The 14,574-nt window shown below is 28.6% G+C and overlaps 2 protein-coding genes across 3 annotated transcripts; one reads left to right on the forward strand and one right to left on the reverse strand.

Annotated features, from left to right (window-relative positions):
• Positions 1-1,401: 1,401 nt before the first annotated feature.
• Positions 1,402-6,407, reverse strand: LOC148300877 (osteopetrosis-associated transmembrane protein 1). Of its 2 annotated transcripts, none has more exons than XR_015838877.1 (6): positions 6,141-6,407; positions 5,758-6,059; positions 4,730-4,974; positions 4,366-4,537; positions 3,591-3,751; positions 1,402-1,927 (listed from the first exon to the last, which is right to left on the reverse strand). XR_015838877.1 is itself a non-coding variant. In XM_088274161.1 (6 exons), exons 1-5 carry the CDS (start codon positions 6,215-6,217, stop codon positions 3,693-3,695), a joined length of 855 nt encoding a protein of 284 aa, XP_088130287.1. In that variant the 5' UTR covers positions 6,218-6,407; the 3' UTR covers positions 1,402-1,927; positions 3,658-3,692. The 2 variants fall into 2 exon arrangements, 1 of the variants encoding a protein (XP_088130287.1); XM_088274161.1 differs by having other exon boundaries at positions 3,658-3,751.
• A 1,315-nt stretch (positions 6,408-7,722) lies between these two features.
• On the forward strand, positions 7,723-10,783 carry gdl (gonadal protein gdl). The gene is made up of 4 exons (XM_088274156.1): positions 7,723-8,155; positions 9,016-9,176; positions 10,416-10,549; positions 10,619-10,783. Exons 1-4 carry the CDS (start codon positions 8,067-8,069, stop codon positions 10,751-10,753), a joined length of 519 nt encoding a protein of 172 aa, XP_088130282.1. The 5' UTR covers positions 7,723-8,066; the 3' UTR covers positions 10,754-10,783.
• The last annotated feature ends 3,791 nt before the right edge of the window (positions 10,784-14,574 follow it).

Here is a 14,574-nt window from a genome sequence, read left to right on the forward strand (position 1 = left end):
CAACCTTCTCCGAATCGAGTGATATTTACGACACCGCTACCGTTGATACTTGCCCTGTGCAGTTTTCTACACTCTTGCGTGGACGGAGACATTTCATAGAGTGATGTCTTATGGTTGGGACTGACCGGAGCCATTTTGTTGTAACGTAACACATTACGATGCGAGCGTTCGTATAGTCAGTACAGCGAGCCGAGCTCGTTTGTACTCCATCCATCCGATGTTTGGATGCTCACCGCGAATGTTACGTTACGACGAAATCCTCCGGTCAGTCCCCACCTTTATAGATCTTGAGATGCAGTATTTGAAACGCATAAACAACTCTTGTTATTAAAGTTGTTTTTCTGCAATTGACTATAAAACATGACAAAATATCTATTTATGGTCACCTGGTTCGTTGGTAAATATTAGGACAGTTAAAATACTTACCTTAAGTGACTTATGCATGGGTATAAAAGTTATGTAAGAAATGTTATACTTTTTCTTTTTTATATAAACTATCAATAGTGTAGTGATAAGTGCTCTCCAACAGGAGAAAATGTGCTCATAGCAAACAATCCCAAACAGTAAAGAATCAGGTACAATACTACAATTGTACTACATATTGAGGGTTAGTAATGAAACAATATTTTATTTTAAAATGTATTTGTATGTACATATATTAATTAATAAAATTAATTTCTTTAGTAGTTTCTTTTAGTACTTTCATACAATCATAGTGGGATCAGTATCATACATATTATAATATAACATACTTTTTTAGATTACAACATTTTTAATATAAAACCGATCTTAAATATGTCATTTCATTTAAAAGAAGTTTATATTATTATTTAATTGAATTCAGTTCATTTTGGATATGGAGCAAACCTCAATAAGCATCCTAAAACTTTAAAATTTCCAAGTGCACAGGTTATTTACATGATTTTACTTACTAACATGATACATTTCCATAAATAATTAAAGAAAACACTTCGTTTTTTACCACTTGAGTGATGGAAGTTTTACTTCTGAAACATGTAGTCTATAATAAAACTCAAGTGGTAAAAAACGAAGTGTTTTCTTTAATTATTATTATTAAGTTATTATACAGACCTGAATGATGGAAGTTTAACTTCTGAAACATGTCTATAATAAAACTCAAGTGGTAAAAAACGAAGTGTTTTCTTTAATTATTGTAACATGTCTTACCACAAAGTTAATGCCGAAACAATAAATAAAATATACATTTCCATGTTTACAAGTTTTTTTATACTACATACTATACATCTTTTTTTTAATTGGTGGCTCCAGCATAGAACTACGATACACAAAGGGTTGAACCCAGGGCCGGATTTACCAATATGCTAAAAATATTATGCGTATCAGGCCTCTATGATTTCGGTCTTCCATACATTATAAGTGTTTTTTTTTTTTTAAAAAAACATTTTTTATTTTAAAAAGAAAATAATACCTGCATGACTTGACATAACCTTTTTTTCTTTCCTTGATAAATTTCTACTTTAAATCATGGTTAAAAAAATTATAGTCCAAGCTATTGGGATTGATTAGATGATATTGGAAGTCCTGATTAATAATGTTAAGGTTCTATAAATTTCATGTATCAGCACTCGGTAAAAGCTTGCAGTGAATGTCTGTTTTGTTTTATTGATCAGCCCCTTTTTCTAATCAGCTCAAAATGGGTTGATTGATTACTGTTAAACTACACCATCTTAACTCTGAACATAATGTAAACTTTAATCCAACTCTCAAATAAATAAAACACATTTACTTATTATACACCAATGTCATAAGGTAAATTAATTCAAAAGTTTGTTTTCCACTCGGACATTCCTACAGAATTTCGAAACGGTTTTGGCAGGATGGAATTACATTTTTAGATTCATTCTTCAGCGGCATCCTTAACACTTTTGTGTTTGTTGTCTGTCCACTGAAAAAAAAAATATTTACACAATGTGCTGGACTTCTTTATATTGTGATACACAAATCGATATATGAGGATATTAGAAGAAAATTTAGATGACATAATACAAATATGTTAAAATAAAGTTAACATAATAAGTTACATTTCAAAGTAAGAAATGTGTTTTGAAATCGTCTCCAACATGAATATCTTAAAAACAGAGTTGAAATTCCAACAACATAGAAAACTGTATGTATTTATACAAAATGGCTAATAGTTTTTAATTATTTTATGGTTTCTGTTATTACAATGTTCCACAAGTTTATGGTGAGAAGCTTGATACTAAATATCAACCTTTAACCACTTAGGACCTGTTTAACCGCTTCAAACTCGCGCTCTCACTGGTGAGCGCAAATTAACTTTCACGTTAGATCCACGCGCTCACCTGTGAGCGCTTTCACTTGGCGTTATGTCCGCGCTCTATCTCATTTGATATCTTCATATAAAAAAAAACATTTCAAAATTACAAGTACACAATTAAAATGCTATAAAAAAAATTCATTTGGACCAATTTCTTAAAAAAAATTGAGTATGAAGTGGTTAAAAGTGGATTAATTGATTAAATGTTTTATTTGAATCTTGAATGACCGTCAATATATTCAACATCAAATAAATATGTCAACAACCTATATTGAAAATATTTTGCACTCAATTAATTTTTAACCAAAAATTTTATAAAATGGTCATGATATAAAGGTGAAATCCCGAGCATATTTCGTATATTGCCTATACAAACCACTGAGAAAAAGTTAATATTAGTAAACCAAAAAAAAAAAACATCAACAAGTTTAGCTTAAATCGTGTACATAGAATGGCTGTCAGTCAAAATTGCCTGTGGAAGAAACTATGTAATAGTTTTGAACAGAGTAAAAACTTTCCTCACTTAAATATAACTTTAATTTCAAGACTCATATAATGGCGTTCAAGTAGTAAAGACCTTGGATCAAAGAAGAGAAGAGTAACAGAAGAACTGAGAAGTTTTCTGATTATTTTTATATATGTATAAATGTATATGTTTGCTTTGAATAATAGAAGAAATTTTGTTTTACGGCCCGGTCTAAAATGTCATTTCTAAAATCTGGCCCGGCTGCTGAAAAGGTTGGCCACCCATGTTCGAAGACATCATAATATTTGTGATAAAAAAAATCCGACCTCATTGGTGCGATTTATCCGACGAAACATCAGTTGTTCCCGTATTAGAGTACGGATTCACGGATTCGGATGTGGATCTTTTGAATGATCGGATCTTACCTACCTTTAATCCAAACAATACTTTGTGGAATAATTTTTTTTTTTTAAAAACATTTTCTAGTGCAAAATATCCTGTTAGTTGTCTATAGTCGTGTCACGCTGTCAACACGTGCGTCTTACTAATCAAATAGGTATATATAAGCGCATATATCGCAGTTTTAAATTTATCTTACATTTTTTTAATGTTTTCAGATTAACGTGAAAATTTATTATGTATATGGATTTTTTTTTACTATCCATCCTGGAAAATCAGGAGTATACTGTATTAGGTTATTTATATCTTATGAATTTAAAGTGTGCTATTTTACTCAGTTAAATCATAGTATTCCCAAGATAACATTATGTGCCAGCAAAGGATATCAATATGTATCATACATACAACAATGATAATCATAGCAGTCAGCAAATTTTACATCACAACATGTAATAATAATAAGATTTGGCACCAATAGGATCGGGTCCAATTTAGAGAAGCACTCTGTCAACTTTCATGTGTTGATGTAGAAGCCGTACAGTTAATTGGCTGATTCTGTTGATTTTCTGAAAAAAAAAACATTATTTTACAAGTAATCATAACTGATATAATGTTACGAATTCATAAAAAATATATTTTATATAGATTAAAAGGAAAAAAAATGGGATGGCATAGGTAGAATCAGTTGTTATAATTAACAGCCACCATAGCTTAATTAGGTAGACGTTCGACTGTGAAACTGGGGTCACGGGTTCAATTGCAAAATAAACTTAAGAAAGATTTAATTTCAATTGATCTGGGTGTTTGTGATGTGTTTTTCACATAAACCTTCCTTTCCTTACTATCTTACCTGCAGACAAGCCTCTAAAAGTAGAGGCTTTGCGGATTACTCCTTTATAAAAATAATAATAAAAACCAAAAAAAATTATAAAATAAAATTTTGACTTGAAATAATCTAATCTACTTTCTTCAGTCAAAATGTACATTATTTAGATTTTTTTATTACAAAGAAGTAATCTACAAAGCCTATACATAAACGACTTGTTCACAGGCGGGGTATGAAAAATACATCGTAACACCCAGACCAAGTTTTATAAAACATATGCTCCATATGGGGAGTTCAAAATTTAAAGAAGAAGAAAAAGTATTCATGAAAACTGAAATACAATTATTAACTTACGTAATCTGACATTTATTCTAGGAGCTGTTTCACAAAACACCTTGGCAGATAAATAAAATAATATGGGTAAAGCTGTTATTATTCCTGTACAGCAAAGGAATATAAACTCTGGGGTTCTTCGTAATTTGCAGCAATTCAGAACATCACTCCAAAATGATCGTGTTGCGTTCATCTAGAAATAAGATAATATAATACGTATTAGGGGTGGCAAGATTTGGTCAATCGGAAGATCCGAATCATTGGATATGTACCATTTAGGGGATCTTTAATTGATAACAATGATTAAACCTTTTGAAAGAATTTGACTGTAAACATTTAGTCGAAATAATGTTAGTAGATATTTAATACACTAGTAGAAACTTACAGAATCAACAATATCCATACAGATACCGATTGTTTCACTTGTTCCTTTTAACGAATCATAAAACGAATTTAGCTGCAAATATTTATCCATGCAATCTTTGCATATTTTTTCAGTTCTGTTATTGAGGACAGAATCATTTTCCTTGATGTGACTATTAATACAAGAATGTGTAATTTCAAAATAGGTAAAAAATGTTTTTGTCTCATTTGAAAGCACTGCCTTCCCATCCACCCAAAGGAAACACTCTGAAAGTAAATAAATGTACATAAATTAATATTTTTTTCAAGCTTATTCTTTTTAGCTGTAGGATTATCCAGAATTTGGTATTTTTGTCTGAAAAGGAAACCCAATAAAACGGTATATGAAAATGCTGAATTTCTTTATATAAGATTATTAAATTTGGTCTGCTACATAATCACAGAAAAAGGGTAGCGGCAATTTATTAGTTTTAAAAAAAATGTAAATTTTTTTATTTAACTTTTCTTAAATGTACATTTTCAAAATTAAAAAAAAATTATCCAAGTGATTTTAAAATATGATTGTTTTACTGTTACGGCGACTATGGTTTTCATAAATTCACAGTTTATTCAAAATTATTTAAAAAATATATTTCACCAATTGTAAAAAAAAAATACTCATTGAAAACAAGTCTAAAAGAATACAAATATTTATTCTACGGTTTTTCTCGAATCTTCCTGAAAAAAAGCAGTATTTTAGAAAATTGACAAACAAATTTTTAATACTGTTTCAAGAATATTTTGAAAAAATAATAATTTAAGTATAAAAAAATAGTTAATATCAACAAATAAATGAAAGGCTGGAAAAATAACGAGATTTAAAAAAACGTGTTGTATATATCGAAATTGTTACTAATAGAAACCATAGAAGTAACCTCAACCATTTTTTGTGAATAGTTGTTGAATGATCTCATTGCCAAGTGCAGAACAAATGCACAAATAGTGAACATTCAACATTGCATGACTAAATAAAGGATAACAATTATTAAAATAAGTAATATTTGTAGTTACTTTCACAATAACCTCGATACCAAAGGTCTTTAATATTGGTGTATGTAGATTCTATTATTTCAAGACGATCCAAATTGATTAATTTTTCTTTGCACTTTGTACCATTTACTGTGGCAGTCAGAATGTTATCGTGAGCCATAACAACATCCACATATGAATCGACACAATTCTCGCAAGCCCGAATAGGTTGAGAATTTCTGATAGTACAAAGTGTGAAATTCGATGAAGTTTTCGCGAATAATTCTAGCGCTATTTCACATTCTGTCATATTTTCCTCGGGGGCCTGAAGATTGTAGTAAGAACTGGAACATATTAATAATTTAAAATAAATATGATTTATTATTGAGAGTAAAAATATTTGACAGTAATTACATTTAACTAACTATATTTCGGGAAGGTGGGAGGATTTTGACAGTGTAAAAAGACCACATCCCAAAAGAAAGGCTTTTAAAATTAGCATTTTGGATATAATATTATAAATATACGTTATTGACAACGAAAATAATGCCCTTATAAATTATATAATAATTGACATGTGTGTAATCACAATAAAAATAAAAAGCAATTATTATTTCTCAAGCAACAAAGTAATGACAGCTAAAATCAAGATCACAGACTAACTATTTTATATATCAAGATTTAATGAAACTGACAGTCACAGTGACATTTGTTGATGACAATGACAGCAAAAATAACCATAGACATGAAAATACTTATAATTTTGTTTATTATCGAGAAAGTAAGTAGGTACCGAAGTAAACAATGCGATTAATTTGGCTTTCGCACACGTCAGGGTTATGAAGTGGTTTTCAAAATATGGAATTCAGAATGCAGGAAACCATAAAGATATTTCTACATATTCTCTAATCATAAAATTCTGTCATCAATAAATTTTCTTTTAAAAGCGTCCACTTACCGAATGTCAATCTTTGGTCAACTTACGACGACAGCTGTATATTTATTGTTTTGTGGCGCAGATCAAAATAACATGTATTGGAAAAAAATGAATATTAGTTAGTTATCAAAATATTTTAATAAGAATTATAAAATAAATTATCGCGCTATTATTTCAATGCTTATTAGGGGGCTCGATTTTTTAAGGACCCATTAAAAAATCTATTTGATCTGTTTTTTGGTGCCTCTCAAAGTTAAATTTATTGAAAAAATTATCGAATATTAGTACGGAATATTTTTTTTAATACTCAAAAAAAAAATCGAATTTAAAACTTTTTTCTACTCAGCAAATCAAAACTTTATGTAACAAAACAAAAACTCCAAACAATAAATAAAGATCTTGTCAAAAAAAAAAGAGGAATGAAAAACTAACAAGGAAAAATCAAGAAAATACTCATGTATCAAATTTGCAACAACATGATAGAATAAATTTGAAATTTGATAATCAATGAAATATAGATCAATTTAAAAATGAAAATAATTGTTTTGTTCATTTCCGAACGTATTTTTGCCACTTATTTTCACTCAAGAATCACATGAAAATATAAAACATAAAGGGTTAAACCATTCGCTCTTAGGAATAGTTTATAAAAAATATAAAGTTGGAGCCTATTTAAAAACATGAAACGCGCTGCCATATAATCCGTAGCTGGATATTAGAGCCATTTGGACGTGAGTATTACCGAAAAATCTTCTTCGTGGGTTTCAATCTGTGTGATGATTGTTTTGCTTTTTTAATGGTCAGTCTCCACCCACCTCAATGTTTCGCTCGTTTCTTCAACCTGGCTTATCAGCTACAACGCATGTCGGAGATTATTTGGTCCTTGTAGGTCAAGTAAGGTCATCCTCTGTAGTTTGTGCCTTCGCACATGCCTTCCGCAATCGTAAGAAACAGATTTACCTCAGGAATATTTCCTAAAATTATCGAACGTTAAATATTCGGAAAACAAATAAAAAAGAACTGACGTGCGAAAAAGGCTAACAAACATCACCTGTCAATTTTCTATGGTCATATCGGTCATATCTTTGAAATTTAAACTGTCAGTTCGTGTTTTGGAGCCTCCTCTGTGGACTGCCGATTCTTTCCCTTTTTGTATTACCTACAAATGTGTAAATATTCATGTGTAACAATAACAACAAACCATGATTGCATAGTTGATGATTTTATGTATCCTTGGATATTTATATCAATATTTTCATACTACCTGTAAACATTTTTGTGTAACAATAACTCAAAACAGAAATGTAATAAGTTAGTCTGTGAAACCGAATGAAAATGTCAGTAACAAAGTTTCGTTATAATGATTTTATTACCTACAAGATTTCACGTTAACTTTTGAGTTTTATCTTTAAACATGGAAACTGATCCCACACCTGAAGACTTACAAAGGAAATTATACTTTTTGCTAGATCAGTTGCAAAACATGGCCAGAGAACTTCCGCTGTGAGTCTTAAAAATATTTCTGGTCTTTCTTTATTCATTATGTTAAGGTGTTACATATTTTCTAAAGCAAAAGATTGGTCTTGATAATTTGTGTAGATACTATTGCGATGTTTTAATTTGTTTGTGCTTTAAATATATAATCAGCAAATTGTCAAAAGCAAGGTATGCCATAAACATTTAATAAACTTTGGGAATTTCTCCTAACCCTTACCACTAGTAAGTGTTGCTTGACATATTTATTATGTCAACTTTGGCTCAAATTAGCGATTTTAAATTGGAAAAATATGGACATTCAAAGCTAATCCCCTTAGTTAATTATAAATGAAGTAAAAAATTATAATAATTTAGATTTATTTGCTGAAAACATTAAAAAAAACATCTGGCAACGCTCACGGAACAAGCATAAGTCCACTCTAGTTGCAAGCCCAAGAGCTACTGCTGACTGCCGCTAGATGCTAGGTGCAGGAAAAAAAACACAAACATTGAGCTTTGAGCTCCTCGCGCTTGCACGGTGCAAGTATCCAAGAGTGAGATGCAAATATAGTGTTGCCCTTCCCGCATACTCTTCACGCGCTGTTTATACGGAAATTTGTTTCCGATATTTACATAATACCTCCAATGTACTCGATAAATTCTGATTATTATTAATATATATTTTTTTAAATCAATGCGTAAATATGTTATGGAGGAATATATAAAATCTTAGCCTTGTATTTATTATATTTATAGAGATATTGATGGTTATTTATTAGAAGCAATGTGTACAAGGTACACAACACCGGGAAGGGAGGATTAAAGAGTGCTTATGGTCGAGATTATTGTAGATTTTTTTTTACTGTGTATAATATAATTACTTTCAGAACGTATCAAATGCGCGTGCCCATCGAACTGCTATCAGGATTGGCCAATTCATTACTGAACGATACTGTTTTTGAAATAGTAAAAGGTTTGATGGAAATTCAACATGTCACAGAGAAACACATTCTTCAGCAAAGATTAAAAATTATTAATGATCAAAGATGTAAGTAGAAGTCGAGTCATTTTTATTTATTGTACTGAACTACCATCAAAATACCCATTTATGTCTTTAATGATATTCTATTTATTCCATATTATTAGATTTTTCTCGATGTAAAATTTTTTTTACATTGGGGTTGAATGGAATCAACCAAATTTATATAATCTGTTAACTAATTGGTCATTCTGAGAAATTCCAAGTAAAATTGTATTTTTTCATAGTATGGATGTTTTCTCGGGCTAATAAGGCATTTTTACATGAAAGATGGATTAGATCTGGTAATTCATTAATTGGTAAGTGGTTCGGAAAGTCCGGAAAGGAAACAAGAGATTGTGAAATTGGTCTATGTGCAGCCCCATGTTTTAGGGATTACCACACAGATAAAGACTATTAAAAATTATATTTGAGATTCAAAAATATCAATGCATAATTTGTTATGGCCCATAAAACCATTAGAAATAAAATATTTGAAATAAAAAAAAATGCCTTTGCCTCGTCAGTAATCATGGTTCTGTAGCACTCTCGATTGACCGTAACATTCTGGCCGGCATTGTATTTAAAAAAATATGGGTCAATGATTTCGGTCTGCCCATAAAGCACATCAAACAGTGACTTTTAATGGATGTAAAGGCGTCTCGACAAAGGTTTCTGGGTTTTCTCCACTCCAAATTCGGCAATTCTGCTAATTGACATAGCCATTTGACCAAAAATGTGCCTCATCTGTGAACAAAATTTTGCATTGAAAAAGAGGATCAAGCTGAATATTGTTTTCAGCCCATTCACAAAACAGTCTATTCATGGTAAAATGACAAAACGTACTGACTACAAATCAACTGTCAAATTGACAGTCTGTAGAAATATATAAATTTGACAGTTTTATAATATTTCGACACATGAACAATTTACATAATTTATGTTTTTGGTAAATGGTATTGATAAATTTGATTATTGGAAAAAAAAGTCTGACAAACTTGGTTCATTTCTAAATCAATGTTGAACTCACCAGTACTTTTTTGTATATCAGGATTCTTGTTATTTTGATCAAAAATAAAAAAAATGTTGAAATGAAGAGTTTTCAGTTTTTAAACCCATTTTCTCAATCCTAGGATCTCAATTGTTTCGAGATTATGTTTCCTAGTTGCTCTTCACTACTTGATTTTTTTTGCCAGATAGAGTTTCGGAAAAGTTATTTTTGTTTTTTTGGAATATATACTTATTATTTTAATACATTTTTTCTTACAGTGGAAATTCAGGAAATGATTAGTAAAACGCCATCAATAGAAGAGCAATCCAAACAAAATATATTATTGCTTCGAAAGCACAGAGAGGAAATGAAGCAAACTGATATGAAACTTGTTTTGCAATTAGATCAGAAGGTATTTAAACTGCGTTTGGATTATTATTATATATGATATAGAAGATTTTATTAAATGCATTTTTTTCAGGTTAGTGATCAACAAGTAATACTTGAAAAGGCTGGCGTTCCAGGATTCTATGTAACAAATAAACCACTGGAAGTCAAAGTCCAGATGCACTTGTTAGATTTTATTCTTCGACTGAGTAATATGCAAATTCCGTAATATTACAATAAAAATAAATAAAGAACACAATTTGAATTATTTTCATTTATTTTGACCAACAATTAAAACAATATACCAGAGTAATAATACAAACATTCCTATTCTTCAATACATACAACCATAAAAAAATATTCACTAGCTCAATAATTATCGCTGAATCCATACCCGAAATGTTTAAGGGTAAACATACATACATTTATAGATTTACGAAGTGACAATGGGTCATAAGATTGAAGCAAGTGACTTTGAATCAAATAGGTTTTTTTTTTAATAGTACAAAATGGATATTTTTGTTGCCAAATTATTATTTGAAATGTAACTAAAGAAAATTATTTCAAAATGAATTATTACTGTTATGCAATTGGAGTTTGGGCATTTGGTTTCAAGCCATCAACCCACACTCGATCCCGGAAGAAGTGACTATTCCTGTTTCATAGCTCAGATAGTTGTTTTCTGAAGATACTTAACTATTTAATTATCATAAGAATACAAATATTTTTTTGTATTAAAAAAGAATATATGAAATAACATATTTTTTTAAAGAATATATAAATATCTATCTTTGAAACATGATTTATTATTTAAATCTCATTGGCAATCATGGATCATAAAGCATCCTTAAGAATAAACCAAATAACCCAAAATATAATGTTTAAAATGAATGCATGAATTCATTAAAATTAATCCATATCACTCATTTCCGAGACCAAAGTAATAATTTAAATTTGCTACTTTGAAGCGGTCTTTTTAATTTTTGTTTTACAGCTATGTATTAAGCTAATTAATACATTAACATATTGCCAAGACTTCATCAGATTATTCTAAAATAGTATAGCAACATGACTAACTAGAATGTTATAGCGTTTCAAATGCGTTTCCTGAAAATAACTTATTTTAAGTAGTGGTGTTCTCGTAATAAACATTTCCAAAAAACATTCCTTTTCCTCGTATATTTACTTAAAGATTATTTTCATACATCATTCTGTTTAATATCTAAGAATATTCAACTATGTTTTGTTATAAACTGCGTCAAAAGAGATCTAGCCCCATGTTTATTATGTTAGTTAAGAAAACGATAATGTCATTTAAAAAAAAATTGTGTTTATGTCTCCTGTTGTAATAAGAGATTGGATACGTAGTCAGTAAAAATCGGAATAAAATCAATGATAAAAATCATGTTGGATCTGGACCTTTTTTGTCCCAAAATAATTTAAAAATAAGTATATGAATTGATCTCCTCCCTAGGTGGCTGTAGACTGACATCTACATTTATCCCCCTGTTCTCTTGAAGACCTAAATAATATCAGGTATCATTTTAAAGGACATTTTGCCGTACTTTTATTTAAAGGCTTTCCTCCATTATAAATTTGTGTCCATGGAGAACTGTTGATTTTGTAATCTTTTCATTTGAAATACACTTCAGCGGAGATATTATAGAGGCTAATTTTAATTTGATTTATTTCCATCAGATGATTGATACAAAACAAATTATAGCCCTTGACCATTATTCCTTGTTGCTGACTTAAAGGTATTTATAATTAAAGAATACACAAAATTAAAAATGTTAATACTAAAGCTATATCTCTTTTAATGCCGGGACTTAATTAGCATTATGAAAAAGGAAAAAAATAGTGGACTCACCCAATAAACAAAATTTGGCTTACCGAATGAAAATTAAGCATTTTTGACTTTATTATTTGGGCATGTACATAAATATATATATATTTATATATCCTTATAAAACAATTTGTGCAGTTCAATATTTGAAAATGTAAACTGTGTAAGAAGCTAATAATATATTACCTGCTATAAATCATTTATTTAAAAGAAGATATAAACTGGAGGTATTAATCACAACAAAATCCTTATATCTGCTTATTATAAAATTATTCAAAATTAGGATGAAAATTTGTGCTGTAAGATAGTGTTTTTGTTTTATTTATTCAAATGTGTACAATAAAAAAACATCACTTAAAATAAATACAGATTCATCACAAAAAAAACTCATTGTTTTATTTCAAGCTGGAAAATGTAAAATAATTTTAGTGCTGATAGAAAGAATCAACCCATTAAATTTTTCATTTAAATTTTATAATTGTTAATTATATTGTAGGTAAGTCAGATTTTGCTGCATTCACATAAACTGTGGTAAATATATTTTTTTAATGTTTTCAGCAGATACTTTGTGGCACATTTCATACTAAAACTTTAACAAAGTTTTATTTTATAAAGTGTGATAATAAACTTTCAGAAATGTATTGCTAATGATGATTGCCATGATTTTTAAACTAACTGTTTTAGGAAGTAAACAAAATTTTTATGTGGCTTGTTAATTTCTTTAACTCCTTCAAAATGTGGCATATCTTTACATCTGACTGTATCAGATAGTATTTTTTGCGAATATCAACTTACCTTTTTTTACACACAAAATATTGAACACATTAGAACATTTTAATATGAAATTAATTAGTTCAGTCAAATATTTAATAAATGTATATGAATACAAACATGAGAGTGCAATATATTAATATGTACACTTTTTGATGTAGCTAATATAATAAAAATATATGTTAATGTCGTTTACATTTTTTAAATAAATAATTTTTAGATAAATATATCATTAATTCTTTATAATACCAATAAAGAATTGTAAAATGCATTTGCTTACAATAATTACTGTGTATAATTAAAGTGCGGAAAACTAAATCATTGCTGATATTGGAATAAGAGTTGTAACAAACTGACACAAAATTATCTTAACATCACTTTTTTTCTCTGCAAAATTTGCAAAATTGGCTGTCAACAAAATAGTTTACAATATCAATGAAAATATTACATATTTTAGTAATATGTACTATGTATACAGCAAATTGTATTTATTTCATAGTAAATAAAACAAGTAATTCAATAACATCCATAAAATATTATATAATGAAACTGTTAAATATTGAAAAATAAAGGCATTTTTGTGGGCATCTACATACATATATGTTTATTTTGTACTTAAATAGTATACGCCTTATTAAATTGAAATTTATAAAATATATTTACGAGTGCGTTATAGTAAACGGAAGAGGATTTAAAATACATGTATCTTAAAACTTGTCAATTATTGACCTCTGAGGCTATCCCAACTTTTGGCACACATTTGATGGTTTTCAGATTTTTTAATTATTAATTGTATTCCGAAACAGTATTGCTAGAAATGCATAATAAAGTATTTTATTTTCTATAAGGTTATATATTCTCTAGCTAGCCCGATACGGTGTCACCCTTTAATATTCAAATCACAAAATTCAAATGTAGAAATATCTAAATGGAAATAAATATTTTATTTAACAGATAAAACTAATAGCTATTTTTTTACGATTTCCAGAATTACAAAAAGAGATTGAGAGAAACTTAACAAAATCCCACTCTCTTATATAAACCTTAAATCAATCTCGTATATTATCTTTTCAAAGTAATTTAATGATTCAAATCAAATGTAAACTTATATTATCGGCAGAAAGGCAAATAACTGCTAAAGAATATATTTTGATATATATATATATATATATATATATATATATATATATATATATATATATATATATATATATATATATATATATATATATATATATGTATATATGTATATATGTATATATGTATATATGTATATATGTATATATGTATATATGTATATATGTATATATGTATATATGTATATATGTAAATATATGTATATATATATGTATATATATGTATATATATGTATATATATGTATATATATGTATATATATATATGTATATATATGTGTATATATGTGTATATATG

The sequence above is a fragment of the Brachycentrus maculatus genome, unplaced genomic scaffold (assembly GCF_059751285.1).
Source record: "Brachycentrus maculatus isolate JH-2025_06_01 unplaced genomic scaffold, ASM5975128v1 h1tg000637l, whole genome shotgun sequence".
Lineage (NCBI taxonomy): Eukaryota > Metazoa > Arthropoda > Insecta > Trichoptera > Brachycentridae > Brachycentrus > Brachycentrus maculatus.

Bases quoted from the DNA above. Each gene is read 5' to 3' on its own strand.
- LOC148300877 (XM_088274161.1), bottom strand. From the start codon at position 6,217: ATGCTAATTTTAAAAGCCTTTCTTTTGGGATGTGGTCTTTTTACACTG. The intron at 6,060-6,140 runs GTTAGTTAAATG...AATATGTTCCAG, and splicing joins TCCCACCTTCCCGAAATATA to TTCTTACTACAATCTTCAGG. The intron at 4,538-4,729 runs GTAAGTTTCTAC...TCTTATTTCTAG, and splicing joins GTATGGATATTGTTGATTCT to ATGAACGCAACACGATCATT.
- gdl (XM_088274156.1), top strand. From the start codon at position 8,067: ATGGAAACTGATCCCACACCTGAAGACTTACAAAGGAAATTATACTTT. The intron at 8,156-9,015 runs GTGAGTCTTAAA...AATTACTTTCAG, and splicing joins ATGGCCAGAGAACTTCCGCT to AACGTATCAAATGCGCGTGC. The intron at 10,550-10,618 runs GTATTTAAACTG...CATTTTTTTCAG, and splicing joins TTTTGCAATTAGATCAGAAG to GTTAGTGATCAACAAGTAAT.